This window comes from Sarcophilus harrisii, chromosome 3 (genome assembly GCF_902635505.1).
Source record: "Sarcophilus harrisii chromosome 3, mSarHar1.11, whole genome shotgun sequence".
In the NCBI taxonomy this organism is placed as follows: Eukaryota; Metazoa; Chordata; class Mammalia; order Dasyuromorphia; family Dasyuridae; genus Sarcophilus; species Sarcophilus harrisii.
The window spans coordinates 50,062,273-50,083,137 of NC_045428.1; the positions used below are offsets into that span (position 1 = coordinate 50,062,273).

Below are 20,865 nucleotides of genomic sequence, written 5' to 3' on the forward strand. Positions count from 1 at the left end.
ACACTGAGGAAAACAGCATGAGGACATCACAAGAAAAGGAAACCAGACTCCTTACCAGTACACTTTAAGCTTATACGTAGCCTTTTTTTTTTTTTTTTTTTTTTTTTTTTTTTACAGACTCTGTGTGTATATTGGGAGAATATGTCTCAGGTTTATAGGGTTGGTATTTTGTAGGCCCTGTTTTTTCTGTTTTCTTACTAAATGTCTTTGCTTTGAGCTGACTACTGTCTGCTTAGTCACAGTGAAGGTTTGTGAATTACAATTTTAGAAGTGCTAACTTACTTTTGAACATAGAAGCAACCACCTCACTGGGAACCCAACTACAAACCTGTAAGCGCCCAATGGGAGGGAGCTCAGAAGGGATGCTACAAATGATTTATATATTATTACTATATTGGCAATTAAAATGGAAAAGAACAAAATAAAAACTTTTTTTAATCTTAAATGTTGATGTTTAAGGATATATGATACTGCCTCCATTAGCCCAAGGCAGATATTGATCTGCATTTGCTTTCCACTTATGTAGACAATGATCCTGATCCCTTCCTTTTCCCAGTACTTAATCCATAGAACTTCTGGTTCACCAATTTTCATTCATTCCTTTATTAAATATTTATTGAATACCACTAAATGCTAGTTGTCACTATACTAGATAGCATGAAAATGTAAAGAACATTAAGACTGTCTTTTCATGATACAATTCTGGGTTTTGGCAATAAGCTGAGTTAGTGAGTAATGAAGAAACTACCCCCAAAGAGAAAAACATAACATAAAACATTTTTAAATGTAAGAAAAAAACAAAATGGATATATAAAAAGGGTAATTTTGTTACCACCTTGTTAAATTTAATATGCAGTTTTTAGAGGAAAGCAGTACATAACAGAAGTTCATAGTTTCAAATACAATCCCCCATTCTATCCTTTGTATATTTAAATATTTGTGTTTGCTGCTCATTATGAAGTTTATATTTTAAAATTTTTAATTAAATTAAAAGGGGGGAAATTAGTACAAAGTCAGACTAAAGAACAAAAATGAGAAAACAACATGGCATGCAATTAAGTCTATCCTGACCCGTTTAAACAAATCAGGAAATAATGAAATATGAGATGTGGATGGAAGATATAATGGATACTCACTACAGTAATTTTATGGGAAAATTCAAACAATGTAAATCAACTGCCAAAATGAGGAACCAAAAGAGCCAAAAAATGCTTTAGGATAAACTAGTCAGAGACAAAAGATAGTAGCCAAGGACAACACCAGTTTAGAATATAAACTGATTTCTAAAGTTTTACCGAAAATGGAATAGAGAAAGGAGGAAAAGTAAAAACTAGTTTACTTTTACTGGAGAGTAAAACTTACATTTAAAGAGAGGTTGACAAGGGATTCTAAGCAAATGACTTTTAAGGATGAAAATGACTGACCAAGAGAAGAAAACTAAAAAAGATTCCAGAGATTTTTATAATAAAATCTTTTCACCATAAAGAATACTCTGGACTCAACATTAGTTCCAGAAGAGCTTCTATGGGATTAGGAAAGGCACTAAAGAGAACATAAATGAGAAAATTGTTGAATTAGACCAAGTACACATATAAGCCATCCACGCTTCAGACAACACAAGTGAAAGGTTTTAAGGCATTCACCCTCAAAAGATATCATTTTACTTCACAAATTACTACAAAAACAGAAATATGTTTATTATTTCTTAATTACAAAAACAGCTTTTGATTTGGTGAATCAAAAAGCTATCTTGCATGCTTCTAACAAGATTTCTCTCTGTGTGCATCAAAATAATGAAGGGTTGTGAAAGATATGACAATACAAATAAACCTGTAATACCCAATTATTTTAATATTTGGTAGGTAACAAAGATATGTTTGCAGAAGATATTCACTATTATCATGAACACACACTGAAAATATACAACAAGTTAGGTTCAGAACTAAATATGAATTGACTGGATTGACCAAAATTTAAGAAAACTTAAGAAATTTAAGAGCTCTTTTAATTACTCCATACTTCTCCTTGAAATTAAAACGCATCTTGTTAATGCCAAGATTCCATTGATGGCTATGTATAGTTACTAGTCATAGAACTCTGGTCATCATATGAAGAAAGCAAGGGATTGGACAGTCCATAGGTTCTACCAGTATTTTAATACTATCAAAAGAAAGTGAGGAAGACCTTTATAGCATATTGGGTTACCTCCCTGTGGTAAACATATGAAAGAATATGGATAAAATCAAATGAGCAAGTATGGATAGGTTTGTAATCTGCACTGTTGGTGGGAATATCCACATAAATGAAATCATAAATTCATTTGAATAGTCTGAATTGTACCTTGAGTTCTAAGGATCCATCTACCTTTCCTAATGTCCTTGGTAAATTTAGAGCAGAATATCATTTCAAAATCAGGGAAGCTATTTAGTGCGATTGAGAGAGAGTGGAGCCTGAAGTCAGCCTGACTCATCTTCCTGAGTTCAAATCCAGCCTCAGACACTTACTTGTTGTGGACTCTGGGCAAGTCACTTAACACTGTTTGCCTCAGTTTCCTCACCTGCAAAATGAGCTGGAGAAGGAAACTGCCAATTGTAATGGGCTGAAAACTCTGAGCAGATGCACTGAGGTCAGAGCATTTAAAGCCAATTACCAATTGGACAATATTCTTGTCAGTATATGCTTGGAGAAAGAATGGCTCTGCCCACTATGCTGCAGGCTTGTTGGGTTGTATAGGAGATTGGGTGGAGGAGTTGGTGGGTGGAATGAAAAAAACCAGAGCCACTGCTCGCCAGAGTGATTGCTCTCACTTCTTATTGCCATTCCTTTCATCTCCACAAAGAATAAAGATCAAGGACTTTCGCTTATCCTGACTCAGGCTGATTCTAAAGTATCCAGTGTGCTAATGCAGTCATCACAGCCAATAACTACAGTATCTTTGCTAAGAAAACCCAAAATGGGGTCAAAAAGAGTCAGATACAATTGAAAATAACTGAATATATCATCTCATATAGCAGGTCAATGATCTACAATTTCAATTTATATTATTTTCTAGGTCCACAGAATGTTTCTTAAACCAATTAATTTCTCCTACCTTATTTTATTTTCTACATTTAGTAGCAAATGCCTCTTCAAATGAGTGGTGTGTGTGTGTGTGTGTGTGTGTGTGTGTGTGTGTGAGAGAGAGAGAGAGAGAGAGAGAAGATAAGAGAGAAAGAAAAATTTTAGTTTATGATAGTAAAAGAAAAAAGAGAGCCCATACACAAAATACATTATTTCTCACTAACTTATACAGGCAATGTTGTAACTTCTCAGGTCCACATTTCAAGGTGGGCCTCTACTGGCTGCTGAGCAACTGACTGAAGAATAAAAACACTATGTGAGGCCAGAAACCAAAATACCCTCCTTCTTAACTTTCACTTTAATACATGGTAGTGCCCCTCTTTGATGCACACAAAAGTTGTTTCTCCATTTCCTCAGTTTCCAAGATCCTGAGGCTATAAGTAATCTGAAATGAAAGGTGTTCTTTGTTATCTTTACTTCCAGATCTACAGTTTGGATTTTCAAGCATGGTAAATGATTGAGAAAGTAAGGAAGGAGAGGGAAAAGTCTTATACCATGGGCTATGTAAATGTATTGGAATTATTTTCACAAGTACAGAGGCCAGCTTTCATGGCTGACTTAGGCTCTACAAAATATTCCCAGATTCCATAGACTCTCACTTCTCCACAGAAGTGGATCTTATAAAATAGCAAAATAAAAAATAAAACTGATATTAAATTTATTTATGGGCTGGATTTCTGATTTGACTTCCCTGAATAGTCACCAGACTCAAAATCAGTCTATAGTTGAAGGAAACAATTTAAGATTTATTTGAAGATTTTGCCCAGAACTTTACATATTGGGGTATATTACACCTATGAAATAAATCATCAGGCATTCTGATAAGCCCAAACAATTCACTGGGGAACACAGTACTATTTTCTACAACAACAGGAGCCCCGTAAAAAGTCATGTTCTCATTTAAAAACACCCTTTTAGGCACTAAAATCTACATGGAAACTGCTTCTAATCAAAAGCAAATAGCAGACCTAAAGATTATTCATTTGGATGAATAATAAGAAAGAAACAATCAATTATTATATTATCTTGCTCACTCAGACCTCTGACACAAACAAAATTTGCCAGGAAAAGGTTTTTGTCACATGTGAGGTATATACTATATGGGCTCTGAGGAGCCTTTTAATTCTAAGATCCTATGACTGTATCCAGCTATTTCTCCAGATAATTACCAATTCTAATAAATTCCTTTTCGTTTGATGATCATAACCTAGAGTCTATTGGAATTATCTTTATGCAGATTTTATATGTTAAATATAAAATATTACTTTTTGTTAAACATTTTTATTCACAGTAGAGCAAAAATTTCTCTTGAATATAAATGATTAATAATAGTCGCCTTTTAAAAACCGATGATTCTTTTAAAATAAAATTTAAAATTTCTCAAAATTTGAAAGTATTTTTTTCTCTTATTATTGATTTCTGGGACTATAGCCATACAGAGCGTTTCCAAATGTTTCTAAAGTGTGAATTTTAAAGTTAAGAGAGAAAAAGCTAAAAGTTATAGATAACTATGAATGGAATAAAATGTTTTGGTTCACTTACACAGTCCTTTAAAACGTTATAGACCACTACACAGGCTGAATGAATTCACAAATAAATAAAGCTGAATCTAAATCGTGGTCCCAAGTCCAGCATGGGAAATGTGTGGTCTTACAAAATTCTCTGATACAGTCACTTGCTTTTGACTTTAGAACTATCAGGGAGATATGAGGGCTTTAGTGAGAGCCCAGTATATTTACAGAACTCAACTGAAGCTGAGCAAAATAAATAAATATCAGAATACTGAGAATCAATTAAAATTGAAGAGAGGACAGAATCTGTTCTGGAAAAAAAAAACACCTAATGGAATAAGAACTAGACTTTAATCTGTAATTAAGTTAGTGTGAATTGTGGTTCTGCTGAGAAAAACATGTCTGCTTAAAACAACCCTGACAGTAATTGAAAATTCTGAGTCATTTGGAATAATCCATTAATTTGATGTTTCTATCCATTCACATAAATTGGATAACCTATAAATCTAAAGATTAGCTGAACTACTGCAAGTAAGAAAAATAAATAGAACAGCATCATCATAAGATTATGACTTTTTAGATAGATATCCTTGCCAGGAAACGATGATGTTAAATATCATGGATATCTTTTTAGAGATTGTACTCTGGATCACTATTTCTTGGTTCTACATGTATATAATAAAGTATATAATGCTGTTAATAACTTAAAAGTTCTTTAAATGGGTTAACAACCACACTAAGAGCCAAGAAAAAGCAAATATTTATATTTAAAAAGAAAAGAGATAAATGTAGTTTTGACATTTAAATATTATTTTAAAGTAACAATAAGAAATAATTTCTAGATCATGGTCCAGACTATCTCCTTTTATCTCTTACCAAACTATTTTTCTCTCTCTCCATAGCTATTACCCCTCCTATCCTATGCCTCTTCTTTAATTCTCTGTAATAAGAGATTTACTAAATATTTGTTAAATAAAGCTTTGTTTCTGGTTTTGACTAAAATATCAAGTAAGTTAAATCTTCTTATTCAAAATAAAAACTTACATGAAGCCAACTTTATTTTATTTTTCACTACCTTCTTGATGCAGTCCTTAACCCTTCAGACTTCAAAACCATGCCCCTCTTTTGCTGTCTTATCCTGGAATCTCCCTCAGTCTCTGGATTCTCATGACCCTGAGATACTATCCTTCCATGAACCCATTTACCATGGAATATTTCTCCACAAGGCCTTCCTACAGATGACATTTTGGGAAGGAGCTAAGCCAAACTGCTTTGCAAAACAATGATCCCATAATACTACCCTCTCCTTTTCAGCCCCTTTTGTGTATGTCTTCTACCATGTGGATGTAAACTCCTTGAGAAAAGGGACTTTTCCTTCCTCCGTCCCATTCTTTCTTTCTCTCTTTTCTCTTTGAATCAATGATTCTCATGAAAAAGAAATAGTTCTCCACATATGAGCAGACATTTAGCAATATTTTTTCAATCGTGAGCAATTATCTATCAATTTATCAAATTACTTCCCAACACAGTTCTTGAACAAAACTGATTACCTTCCCATTAAGTTTTGTTTATTCTCACATCTGTGTACTTCTTCCTTTCTGTTATTCTAAATCTTATACTTGCTTCAAAGATCAGTTTAAGATTCACTTCATTCTGACTAACATATCCATTCCCCTTGAACCAAACTCCATTACTGGCTTGTTTCTCAAAGAAGCCATTGATAAAAAGAAAGTCATTATGGCCACCAAGATATTTATAGAAGCTTATTTTGTGATAGCAAAGAAATGGAAACAAAGTAGATGCCCATTAATTGAGGAATGGCTAAACAAACTGTGGTATATGAATATAGTGATTCTTACTATGCTATAAGAAATTATGTGCATCATGAATCATAGAAGCACGGAAATGATGTATATGAACGGATACAGAGTAAAATGAATAGAGCCAAGAAAATAATAAACAAGATTAACTGCAATAATGTAAAAGGAAAGAATAACTACACACCCAAAATTCAAAAGTGAACAATAACAAAATTACAAAAATCGAGCACAACTCAGGAAGAAATAGGAAAGGACACTCCAACCTACCCCTTCATGGAGGTGGGAGATCCACAGATGTTTCAAATTGCACATATTTTCAGACTTTTTCAATGAATTGATCAGTTGCGTTGATTTTTTTCCTCTCTAAAAAAATATCATTTGTTATATGGGATGGCTCTCTGGGAGGGGGAGAGCAAGGGATACTTGGGATAACTATGATGATGTAAGAAATAGAAGTCATCAATAAAAACTTATTTTTTTAAAAAATATTCACTTCATCCAAGAAGCCTTTTACGATTAAAGATAGACCTTTAGCAATTATTACTACAATCCCTGCTACATAAACATGTGCATATCACTACCCTATAATTCTTCTTTATTTCCTGTAAGGATTCTTTTAAAAAATTTCCAACTGAATGCTAAGTCTCACAAATTCAAGGTTCATGTTTCTGTTTTTGTAAATGCCATAGTCATAGTCACAATAATATGAAAATTGTAGAAACTTAATAAATACTTCTTGAATAGAGGACAAGTGAATTTCACAGCCAGAATATAAAGGATCCTAGATAGCCTTAATAAAAACATTAATTTCTAAAAGTATTTATACATTAAAAATTTACATATGGTATAATTTTAATATTGAAAAATCTAGGATAAACAAGATATGACTTTAAAAGACACAATCTTACTAACAATAAAACAGCTTTGAAGGATCAGCTCATGCCAATCAAAATGAGAGAAATAATGGAAAATATCCAAACCTGATGATAGAAGGATTGTAGGGAAATAAATAGACTCATTAAATGGTACTGTAAATTTGAAGAATTCTTTTGGAAAACAGTTTGACAGCACAAACTAACAATTACACAAATAATCAAACCCTTTGACTTTATTGTTCTACTTCTGGGAATTTATCCTGAAAGGGAGGTTGAGATTCATCTCTTAATATGTAGATCTACAACTAGATCTATATCCATTATATATTGATAAATAAATCTAATAATTTAAAATTGCATTAAGACTTTTTGGATAGCCTTTTCAATTTTCAAAGATTTTCATAGCAGAATTATATGAAATCATAAAAAGAACAAAAAACCAACTAAAGTAATCTAAATATTCAACAACAGGTGACTAATTAAATAAATTGTGATATATTAAGGTAACAAAGTATTATAATGAAATTAAAACATGGAATGAGGGATACAAAAAAATCTGGAAAGACCTTTATAAAATAATGCAAAGAAGAAAATAAGTTGAACCATAAGAACAGAGTACACACAAATAACAACATAAAGTTGATTTTTGAAAAAAAAAATGAACAAATGGACAAAGATTCCTGATTGGGACTTAAAGGGAGCAAGCAGCTAAAAAGTTATTATACTTTATGAAGTAAAATTAATTTTAATCATTACAAAGCAAGATTAATGATATTCAATACTTTATTATTTATTTTAAAATAATCACCACCCCAAATTCTATTATTTAATTATTTAATTTAGTTATTATTTATTTTCTAAAATTATATATGTAAATACATATTTTTAAATGAGATAATATTTACAAAGTGTTTAGCACAGTCTCTGACACACATTAAGAAGATGCCTATTCTTCTTCCCTTCCTCTAAAAAAAGGGGAGGGGGGAACAGAAAAAATTTTAAGGAGAAAAATTTGGAACACTAGCAGTAACAGGAGAAAAGATACTTATAAACTCAGAGATGTAATCTATCAGCATGACTTTATAAAAGGTAATCTAAAGTATGATTATAACATGTAGGAATTTTCAAATTAATTGGTAAACTGAATAAAATTAAAAGCATATTTTGTAGATATTATTTTAAAATAATTTAATGCTTAAACAGAACTGATTATAAAATGGTTATTTCATATAAAAATTTAAATATTTAAAATACATGTAATATGCATACATGCATACATGCATATATAATACATGCATAAAACAAAAAGATAATTTCAATTTATGCCATAAAGAACAATGTGAAATAAATTTATATGTGAAATTAATTACATATAATAAATATATGTAATATAATACATGCATAAAATAAAAAGATAATTTTAATTTATGCCATAAAGAACAATGTAATGAAATTAATTTATGAAACAGGTTTTGATAAAAAAATAAAACGATATAATAGGAAAAAACATAATCTGTAAACAGGAATTATTTGGGAATTCTCTAACTTTTCAAAATAATATAAATTTCTAAATAGAATGGGAAAACAGCAAACAAGAGAAGTTTTCTACAGATTAAATGATGAATATAGGCATAGGAGCAGACACAGAAATATCCTGCTTTTTTCTGGGAAAGGACAGAGAGGTCAGAAGAGTCAGACCAAATGGCAGAGAAAAAATAAACAGCAAACATTCCTTTGAATATCTTAAGCAACTTTATTCTACAAGTTGGGTGGAAACAGGGCTTCTTTGTCCTTCTTAAAAATAAATTTTTAAAAACCTTGGGTTTATTTGCCTGGTATGGGATAAATATTTTTGCCATTACCAACTCCTTTTAAATAAAGACATATTTCTATCCAATGAAATTATCAAGGTTCTCTATCTGTATTCATATTTCCCTTCCATAAAATGTAAGCTCCTTGAGGGTAGAAACTATTTCACTTTTGTTTTTGTGTGTCTCAAAACCAGGACAGTCCCTGGCACATGATAAGCAAGTCTTTGTTTCATGGTCACAAAAATAAATTCCACTTTAGCCTGCATTCTTACTGACTGCAAAAAAGAACCAGGTGAAAGATTGTTTCAGTGCATTCAAACCCATCATTTCTGAAAAAACAGCTATTTAAAAAACATTTTTCCTAGTGGTTGCTAGTGTCATCTTCACATTTAAAATAATGCTGCACAATATTCTAGAGACCAGTTCCCAGGTCTTTTTAAAGTTTGTGAGTACTAAGCTGCATTTAAGTTGTCCACACCCATTTTCTGATTAAACATTCCATGAAACATATCCTTTAGGTCACTTCAACAATTCAACTAAAACATTTGTCTCTTCTATCTATACAAAGAATTTTGCTAAGAGCAGAGGATACAAAGAAAAACAAAACAACTTCTGCCCTCAAGAAGCTTACATTCTATGGAGAGGATATATGGATAACACATGATATACACAAAAGAATACAGAACCCTTTCCAGAGGGAAAGAACATAAATAACTGGGGAGATCAGAAAAATGGTTCATATTGGAAATCCCATCTAAGCTATGAATTTCAAGGAGTGATGGAGGTAAGAAAAGGGAGTGCATTTCAAATATAAGGAACAAAATATGCAACTCATACACATGGGAGGTAGAATATCAAAGGGAATAGTCAAGAAGTCAGCTTGATTGGGGGGGGGGGGAAATATGAAATTAGACTGGCTGAGGATTCTGCATTTTATCATAGAGAACCCTTTCTACCTTTCTTACATTTTATTCCTTTTTCATCTCTGATCCTTAACAAGTCTGCATTTTACCTGCATAATGGCATTCTCATTTTCTCATACATGACACTCCATTTCCAATTTCTGTGCTTTTGTATTGACTATTCCCATTCAAAAAATGTTGTCTCCTTACCTTTGCCTCTTAGTTTCCCAGGCTTCCTTCAAAACTATATCAAACGCTATGTTCTGTAGGAAGTCTTTCACAGCACTCCAGATGCAAAGATTTCTTTGAGATTACCTTCCATCTAATTTTGTATTTATCTTTTATGTACCTAGCTATTTTTGAATTTGTATCCATGATAATTCCTTGAGGACAAAAAATGTTTTTACTTTTCTGTGCATCATTGGTGATTAATACAGTGCCTGACACACAGTACTTAATGAAAGCTTTTGATCAACTCTGTATTTGTTTCATACTAGGATAAGAGATCAGAGATGTCCAGTTTGAATTATATATTGGTAAACCAAAGATATTAAAAAAAAATTCAATGCACTAAATAGATCCTCCATAGGAGCTTTACAAGAAAACTTAAATAAAAAATCCCACAAAAAGAGAGGTCATGAAAGGGTTATAATTGTTATCAAAGCAGGTAATCCCCATACAGATACAACTGAAGATGTAGTATAGTATCTTTGATTTGTTGAAGATTATTACATGAATTTGGCTTTTAAAATAAATATCATAACTAAATGGAATTTAGTCACTTAAAAGAATTAAGTTAGCTCTTGCTAGTAAATTCAAACAGTTATAAATAATTCCCCATTATTTTAACTAAAAATGCAACCATTATATATCTAATATTTAATAGGGAAAAGGGGAAACCAGAATACTTGGAAATAACATCTCCTTTTTTCAAATTATTATGAAACATCATTTAAAATTTTAATCAAGTTCTTAGCCTATTTACTGAGAAAGAATGATTTGTCACCAATTAATCCTTCCTAGACCAGCTGCCATCTCTACTTACCTTCTGATATTCATGAACTGATTATTCATCCTCAGTTTTCTTCTTCTCTCCCCCAGAGAAACACAGCTTTTCTTGATCTTATCAATATTCTAATACTTCAAGCATCCAGTAGTAACAAAAAAATTTCATGACAAGAACTGTCAAATCATATTTTAGAGAACAGCTACGTATAAATTTATTTAGGACCATATAAAAGGATGTCTTTAATAAAATTTAAACAATTTTAAAGAAAATAATTCTAATTTAACCAGAAATAAGGACAATGGTTACAATCTGTTTAAATTTTTCATTTGTTAAATACTACAGGAAATAAAGGATTCAGTTTTCCTTGCACATGAGAACTATGTATGCACAACATTATATGAAGGTCATTTAAATGTACTCTGTTCCAAAGGACATTTAATTATAAAATAACAAATCTCTCAAATTTTCTGGCAGAAATTTTAATCTTTTACCTGTAATGGCCCCAAGATGGAGCTTGTCGTATACATAAAAAAGAGGCGGAGGTAACTCAGAACATTAGCAAAAGCAAAAAGACCTTCTGCCACTAATGTAGGATGAAATGCGTCCCAATCCTTTCGATCAGCAGAATCGTGAAACTGGAGTTAAGAAGAAAAAAAGTCAATTGCAGGGCCTACTATTCTGTTAAACAAAAGTAAACACTTTGACAGTTGAAAGTCAATCTAGAAAGTACAGAATATAATGTGCTTGGGTATATACACAAACATTTACATGTATGGATCATGGACCACTCTCTTAGTATAGTTCCATATTTATGAAGCATATTCTTTAACATTAGACAGCTAAGGAAATAGAATGTTTAGTAAACTAAAAAGTTTTCTGAAGTATATTTTATTCACTAGAATATTGGAAAACATAATAGAATTCATAGATTTAGTTCTGGAAGAGATGACAAAAATCATCTAGTATAATCTCATTTTATAAATGAAGAAACTGAGGTGTCAAGAAGCTTGCCCAAAGTCACACAGATAGAGCCAAGATTCAAACTTTGGCCTTTTGACATTCTTTAATTCCCTGGTAGGTATATCAGAAATGCCTGTTATATATTTCACTTTTTAAAAAGGCATTTCCATTCCAGTTTGTTGAATAAACAGCCAAGTTTTAAATTCTACCTGGGATAGGAAATATAACAAGAAAAAGAAGGAAGGAAGGAAGGAAGGAAGGAAGGAAGGAAGGAAGGAAGGAAGGAAGGAAGGAAGGAAGGAAGGAAGGAAGGAAGAAAGGAAGGAAGGAAGGAAGGAAGGAAATAAAGATAGATATCATGGAAAGATTAATGGAATTGAAGTCAAAAGATCAAAAATTTTTTGATCTGAGTTCCAGTTCTATAGCTAGCTTGCCTGGCTAAACCTCAGACAGGTTTAATTGGTTTAATTCCTTTGTGAAATGAAAATAAGGATATCCATACTACCTACCTTTATAGAGTTATGTGGAAAATTAAATAAAATAGCATTAAAACACTTTGTGATTATAAAGTACGATACAGATATGAGTTGTTTTTAAACCAAGATTTTATCACCTGATTACTTAAAATATATGAAGAGAAAATGCTATTTTAAAGAATCCTAGATCTGGAGCTGAAGGTTGCTCAGAGGTCACCCAACTCAATTTCGTCACATTATGTAATAGGAAAGTAAGGCTCATGGAAGCCAATAATGTGTCCAAGGCATATGTCAGACAGGCATGAAGTATCAGAGAAGCTGGGCTCCTTCCACCATTGCACACCGAGAGTTATCCCTTTCATAAAGCAAAGAACCCACTTCCAGTGTCTCTATCCTGAGAATAAAATGAGACTAATATGGAATGAATTTACCATTTTAAATATTTTTCAGATCAAGTGGTATTCAAACACATGCAGGTTGAATATGAGAAGCAACAGGGTTGATGCCTGAATTTACTCCATTTATTAATCCTTTAAAAGCATAGTTACTTCTCTATTCCTTCTCCAATTCACAAATCTTTCCAAAAGGGCAAGGTGTACAGAGAGTACAGGAAGAACAGTGAGTCAATGCTGTCTATAAATCTGTTTAGCTTCTAATTCCTTTCTAAAGAGGCAGTGTGGTATAATGGAAAGGGTTGGACCTTCTATGGCAGAAGGCAGTCATGGGTAAAGGCCAAATTGGGCTAATTTGCCAGTGGCAGCAATGATAAACTTGGCTTTCAAAGTCAAAGGAACAAGATTCAAATCCTGGCTCTTCCACTTATCTGTGTGATACTGTCAGATAAAAAGGTTGAAAGGTTGATATAAATAAGATCCTTTCCAATTCTAAATCCACAATCCATATAGTGCCAATTTTGATGATGATATTATTCTCCATTTCCTCATTTGTAAAAAGGAGGGGTTAGATCAATGTTCTCTGAAGTTAATTCCAAATCTAACATTCTCTGAGTCCTATCACTCTGAGTCCATATCCCTATATTGGGAAACCATAGATAAGGCTTAAAATTTTAATGTAAAAACAGTAGAATGATTATGTATATTTAATGATCATGTTCTTTAATATTGGGGCTAATTTTATTTAACTGGAATTAAATCTTTTACTAAAAAGAATAATTTTTTCTTGTTTAGAACACCTTTAAGCTGCAAAAGAAAGTCAGCATATATATGTGACATGCAAATCATACTATGTAACATTATATTCAGATAAAGGACACCTGAACACTAAGTTTCTGAGGTAAGATAAATATTCAACACTAACAATTCAGTTTTGAGTTACTTTGTACTCTCCTTGTAAGCATGTTCAGCCCTATATGGGGAATGTGAAACCAACAATCCACATTGTTTTAAACTAGTGGCCTCCTTAACTTCCAGAGACAAACTTGATTACAGATAAGTAAAAGATCTAAACTACAGCTAGCGATTTTGGGTATTCCCCAATAAACTACTGCATTTTTAAATGACATAGTGAATAGTCACCTTGTTATGAGCAACAACTTTGAGGGCAAAGGTTGCCAAATAAAGGGAATTCATGACAAAACTGAGTTGATTACGAGATTCTTCTAAAAAGTCTTCCAATCCATCATACCAGAGTCTTTTAACATCTGACCACACCATTCCTAAAAGGGGGTGGGGGTGGTGGGATGGGAAGAAACATCAGACAGTGCATACTTAATTCTACTATGTAAGAAGAAAAAAATTTTAAAGTAGAATAAATAACTGAAATAGTACATGGGTCACTGCAGTCTTATGAAAATAAAAGACTTTTTAGTGAAAAAAAAAGTTACCACAACTAGAAAAATACAATCATAATCTATATTGGAGATGAGATAACATTGGAAAAATAGTTAAGGAAAACTTGAAAGCATGGATTTTCATGCTTAAAAAGTAATTATTAATAGCCAGAAATGCTTCCATAAATGAGCTGTAAACAAATATTCATAATAAATATTCATAACCAAAAACAATATAATTCCTCTATTGGAATGCTTTTTAGGAGAACACAAAGTAACAAAAACCTGAGTTCACAAATAAACAGAGAGGAAAACTATTTAAGCCAAGTAGATCACACTCTAGTTCTATGACCAAAATAATTCCAATGGAAAAGTATTTTAGAAAATCCCTGATACAAAAAAATTTCAAAACACTTGTACATTTCTGATCATCAAAACTTTTTTTTAAAATAAAGGTCTATAGAAAGGTGTGAAGGTGTGATCATACCACTGAGACTAGAATGGCCATTTTCTGAAAATGTTAAAACTAACTGTCCAAAAGAAGATATTTATTTTTTGCTATAGTAATTGGAATATTTTCCTTAAGACCTGTTTCAAAGTTTTCAAGATGGGGAAGACTTCTTTTTTTATCTTTAATTACTACCCCAAGTCAGAATCTATATATAGGCTTTAGAGGAAGAAAAATTAAATCTCCTCCCTCTTTTTAAAAAAAAAAAAATCTCACTTCTTGGACAAGAAACACTAAAGAGATATTTCTCATGGAAGTCTGAGGTTCTTGAAACCACTATCAAAATCAAAAAGGATTATCATTTTTTTCTGCATATAAGTTTTTAAAAGAATTAAAAATTTCCCTAATATAATGTCCATTTTCTGAAATAAATCTTTCAGTTAGGAAAAACCTATCAGGGAATAAATTAAACTTTAAGGAAAAAAAAAATTTGAGTAAAAAACTTGGAATTCTTAGGCCTATGTGTTAACAAAGAGGGCAAGAAGTTGAAATAATGTTAAGGACTATCTGTTATGATTTCTTTTGTATAAATAACATTCAGTAAGAAAATTCCTTCTATGAAATGCAGGTAAACATCAGGCTCTGCAACTTCGTCTTAGTGAATTGCCAGGGTCACAAAAAGCTTATATGGCTTGTCCAGGGACACAGAGCTAGGAGATATATATCTAAATAAGGGCTTGAACCCAGTCTTCCTGACTCTAAGGACAGATCTCACTCCTATGTCCCATACTTCCTCTCAGGGCCTCTCAGATAGACATAATCCTAGTCTAATAGGATATGCAATTGTAATATACCAATTGCTATTTAAATTTATTTTTTATTTTATTTAAATTTATTTGTTAATAAATTTAGTAATAATGAAGCAAGCATGGCTAAAGCTTTTATCACTGATTTCTATTTAAATCATTAGATTTAAAATTGAGAGGAGTAATGATCATTATCTTCATTCTACCTTTGTTAACCATTGCAACTTAGTTTCTGGAATTTTGTGTACAGGATATTTTGAGTAAGGAAACTCTCACTACCAATGATGACAGTAACTATTTTACAACTAATAGGATATCATAGAGTTTACTGGAGCAATTAATAACAAATCATCTTCTCAAGTCCCAAAGCCAATGTGTCAGATGCAGGTTTTGAATCCAAATCACGCTAATTCTAAGGTCAGCCTTTTAACTACATATTCCATGCTCCCTTCCTTGATTTTCTGTAAGTACATTTTTAGAAAAATATTCAATTTGCTATTAACATATATTAGTACATTCATCTTTATTTCTGCATACTTGGTAATCAAGCCTCTGTTCAACAAAATTTGATAAATTAAGTTTTTAAATTTAAAGTTTTTCCATAGTAAATCCCTATTATTCTGAGTTTCATCATTTTATTGTACAGACAGTCTATTCAAGTCAAATTTAAGCATTCTAAAGTGACACTTCATTTATTAGCAATTATTAATTTCCCTCATATGTCCAGATTAACAAAGTTTTTTTTTTTTCTGAAAACAAAACTAACTGGAAAAATGAACCATAAATCCTCAATTCTATGAATGGAAAAAACTTAGGCTTTTAAAACTTATTTTTAAAAATTATATTACAATATACAAGAAAACATTGTGAGTTGAAACATCTGTCAAGGTCATTTACATTTCTCTGACTTCAAAACAATTTTATATTTGAGAAATATGAAAAGTATATAAATAAAAACCATTTGAAATAGCAAAAGAAAAACATATTTAGAATCCAAAACATCACTTTCAGTTCTAACTTATTGATGTCTTTAGAAAATTTATAGATTAGTTACATTATAGCATGAAGAAATGTGCTCTTTCTTTTCACTACTGACTGAATATTAAAATAAAACATTATAACACTGATAATCCATTTATTTAATTTATTCAAAATTTATCTTATATGGGTTACATTGTTAGTTATGAATAGGTATTCCCTTTTGAGAGAGAGGCAAAAATTGTATCAGCATAGTCTGTAAATAAAATCTTATATGAAAATAACTAAAAATTGATTATGCAAGTCAGATTGATATAATTAAATAAAATGCAAGTGATGTAATTCGCATATATGCTATCTCAGAAAATCCATTAAAAACACAAGTAGAGTATTTTGAAATAAAGATCTGCTCTGAGAAGACTGAATTTATCTTCAAAGATTTCTACTGGCTCATTAAATATTGTCAATATTAAGTATTCATAAACTTTTTTTTTACTGAGTAGACTTTTCATTAAAGTAATGTTATTGAGGCCATTCTTAGTGCAAATCAGTCAAAGTTGAATTGTGCAAGTTTTCTGGAAAGTCATAGGATGCTTTCACTCAATAAATAATGCTAAATACTGGGAGAAATAGTATAAATGTTCTTCAACATTTAAGTTCCACTGAGTCAGTAAGACCTGACAATTATATGAAAATTAGCTATGTGACATAAAATGTCATATTCTAAGTTCAATTCAATAAGCATTTATCAAATCATATCATGTGTAAAGAACTGTGCTAATGAGGCAAATTTTTTTTTTTAAAAAAGATATAGCTGCTCTTAGGTCAGGAGAACCTAGGTTCAAATCCATCCTCAAATACTCAACACTTATTAGCTGTGTGACTCTGGACAAGTCACTAAACCCCAAGTACCTGGCCAAAAAAAAAAAAAAGGACATAACTCCTCTAAGGCAGCTTACTATTCTACTATAGACTATGTGGTTTTAAATTTCTATTTCATCTAATCTCAAGTAGTTTTATTGGAAAATTAGTTGAACATGGACAATGACAAAAGCATGATATTCCTTGATACAAACATTATTTGGGGGGTGCAATCAAGTTTCTGACCTCATCATCAAAACACTGTCCTCTCCAGGAACCTTCCTAGTTCAGTATCTTACAGTTTTTAGGACTGTTATACACTCCATCCTCTATATGTCTCCACACACTGTATACTCCAGCCAAATTGGTCATTTTCTATTTCCTTATAATCACTCTACTTTCTCTTTTGATGCCTTTGGTTTAGCTTTCCCCCATGCCAAGAATGTTCTGTCACCTCACCTCTGCCTCTATTTTTGAAGACTACATTCAAAGTCCACCATCTGCTGGAGGCTTTTCAAGCCTCTCATTTCAGATAACTTTCTAAATAGCCTTCTTTGTATTTAATTATTTACACATTTTCTCCTCCACTAGAATGTGAACTCCTTGAGGTCAAAGGGAATGCTTTTACCTTTCTTTATATTTCCTCTGCCCAACATAGTACTTGGCATATGATAAGTGCTTAATAATAAATGCTTGCTGATTACTTGGTGAAGAAAACATTCAGACCTATGAATTCATCAGCCTGGAAAGATCATCAATTCAAATCAATGGCTTCAAAGAGTATATAATTTATTATCTTACTGAGAAGCACTGAGAAGTTAAATAACTTTCCTACCTTCACACAACTAATTATCAAAACTAGACCTTAAAACTCAGGGTTGTCTTCCAGACTCCAAGAATAGTCCACTTACCAATACTTTAGAAAACAGCTTTTCAAGTCAACATTAGGATTCTTAAATGTAATTTTTATTTATTATAATTAGCACCAAAAAAATTTTTAGGTAGAATTGTCTGAAATTATTAAAAAAAGATGATTTAGTAAAATCTTGCTTTACAGATTTTCTAAGATTGCATTTAAGTAGTGAAGTGAAACTAAACTCTAAGATAAAACATGGAGATGATTATCAATAAATACAAAGATATTATTTTCTAATTAATTTCTAATTGTCTAACAAAAATAAGCATTTGCCAAGTACCCCTTTTACAATATCTATTATTGTGCAAATGTGTAAGAATTTTATTGATTACATGTCTTATAAAGACTTAAAAAAGCCAAATTTTCCTTTCAAAAACAAAAAGTCTTTTTTTAAGTGATTATTTAAACTATAATTAAGAGTTCTTTCACAACATCAGAACAAAGATATGATAAATTAATGCTAAGTATCAGAAAGGTAGTACTGTTTCCCTAAAGACAAAACAAAGAAGCAAACAAAATCCACCCCACAATAAAAACACTAAAGTGTCATTAATAGATTGAAAAAGAGAATGTAGTCCTCTAGATAATGGAAAAATCAAATTGGTTTCCCTCCCCTCTACTCTGTTAAGTTTATTATATTATATATTATTTAATAAGTATAATTTTTTTAAAAATATAGTTTTTTAGTTCATTTAATACTTTTAAAAATCTAAAAATATGGGATTATATCTACCATTAGCAAGAACATAATGAAAAATGAATAATTAAGTAGGAATCTTTTTTGTGCCACAAACCTATTTGGTAGTCTCATGAAACCTATCATCTCCTTCTCAGAATAATGTATTTAAATTGACAAAAGAAAATATATAATATTTAAAAGATAACCAATCATATTGAAATGAAGTTATCAAAATATTTAAAAATAAGATTATGGGACACTAAGTTAATAAATAACCTCTACACTAGAAGTTTATGTTATTCTAAATTTAAATGTTACTACAATAAATTAAATTATTATGAAAGAAGAGACAAAAAGAAGACATGGCTGAAGTGATTCATTAAAAATGTTCAGATCTTTAAATCTAAAGCCTTAATCTTAAATCTTAAGGAAATAAAATAATATTTCAAGAAGTTCATTATTTCAAGTTAAAAGAAGAACTCTCACTCTTCATCTGTCAAATATGAAGACAAATTCATTATCGGTCCTTTCTGAAGTCATTATCAATAGTTCCAAGAGAGTCCAATTCATTCTTTCTTGGAGTTAGAACTCAAATATTTTATAAATAGTACAGAACAAATGAGGACTACTGAATTAAATCAAAACAGAGCTTTTCAGATCAATTAGGTACTTACCAATCAGCCATATAATAAGAAGATAATCAATCCTTTCAAGGGCTGGTCCCATGGTGTTTTTCTTATCCTCATTGTAGACCAGGGAGTACAAATTAAGCAACAACAAGAATGTAAAATATGAAGCTCCATGAATAATAAATTTCATAAAAGGGGTGTGGATGATTCGACCAACTTGAGATTTGGGAGCTATTAAATAACAGAGTGATAAGACTGGCCAAAAGATGCCAACTGTCAGAACTGTCAAAATCTTCTTACAGGTGTGTTTACGCCGGTAACCTGCCATTTGTCCAAACCAAACCGTATTGAGGAACTGCTGACAGTTAGATTGAGAAACAAACTGAAAAGAAGACAGAAAAAACTAAAATAAAGGATTCAAACACTGACTGTTAAACCTATTATTCAAATTGCTATTTAAGGTTTTAAGATTAAAAAGCAATACTACAAAAATTCTTTAAAAAGAAAAAATATTTTTTTTAACCAGAGCAAAGAAAAAAATTATAATACATGTCTTTTCAAATAATTTCATAGCACTTATTTCGCATGCAAAATGTAGTCTTCTTGAATTGTTTTATGATATATAAAAATTCATAAGTGTGGTCTTCTGAGAAAAATAGTAAACATTCATTACCTTACAAAAACGATAAGTATCTTATTAGTTGAATGGAATAAACCTCACTTATAAGAAATCCAAATTCAAATCCTACATTTTATATCTAAAAATGTAAGCAAGGTATTATTTTTTAATTTTAAGCTAAAATATGTACACTGAAACAAAGTGAAACTAAGATTTAATGTAACATAAAAAAGGATTGAAAACTATTCTCCCTAACTAGTAATAACAAATATAGACTAATTTTCTCTATGAATTGCTTCACAGTTTAGAATAGGCAAGCTTTTTCCAATGTATTACACCTTCAAAGTATAATATAACTTAAGTAACTTGATAACTCTACATTGACTAATATGAGAGCAAGTCTAAATACACAAAGTAAAATGAGTGCTTTGAAATCATTTAGACAATCAGAAATCTAGGTAGAGCACTGGTCCATGAAGTCAGAAAGACCTGAGGACTAGCTGTGTGACCCTGAGTGAGTCACTTAAATCTGACTACCTCCAAAACAAAATTATAAACTCATATTAAACTAATTATTCAGACCTTTTACATGGAGCAGCTTTATTTTGATAAAAAAATTAATTTGGAGGCCATTCTCCATGTCCTTTCTACTTACA

The 20,865-nt window shown here is 31.2% G+C and overlaps 1 protein-coding gene across 2 annotated transcripts in view; it reads right to left on the bottom strand.

The window, feature by feature from the left end:
- TRPC1 (transient receptor potential cation channel subfamily C member 1) overlaps window positions 1-20,865 on the bottom strand; it is a 65,404-nt gene that overhangs the window by 9,045 nt on the left and 35,494 nt on the right. For both annotated transcript variants that reach the window (XM_031957814.1, XM_031957815.1), the window contains 3 exons: window positions 19,636-19,972; window positions 14,020-14,159; window positions 11,540-11,683 (listed from right to left, as the gene is read on the bottom strand). In XM_031957814.1, the coding sequence (XP_031813674.1) occupies window positions 11,540-11,683; window positions 14,020-14,159; window positions 19,636-19,972 (621 nt within the window). The remainder of the gene's footprint in view (window positions 1-11,539; window positions 11,684-14,019; window positions 14,160-19,635; window positions 19,973-20,865) is intronic.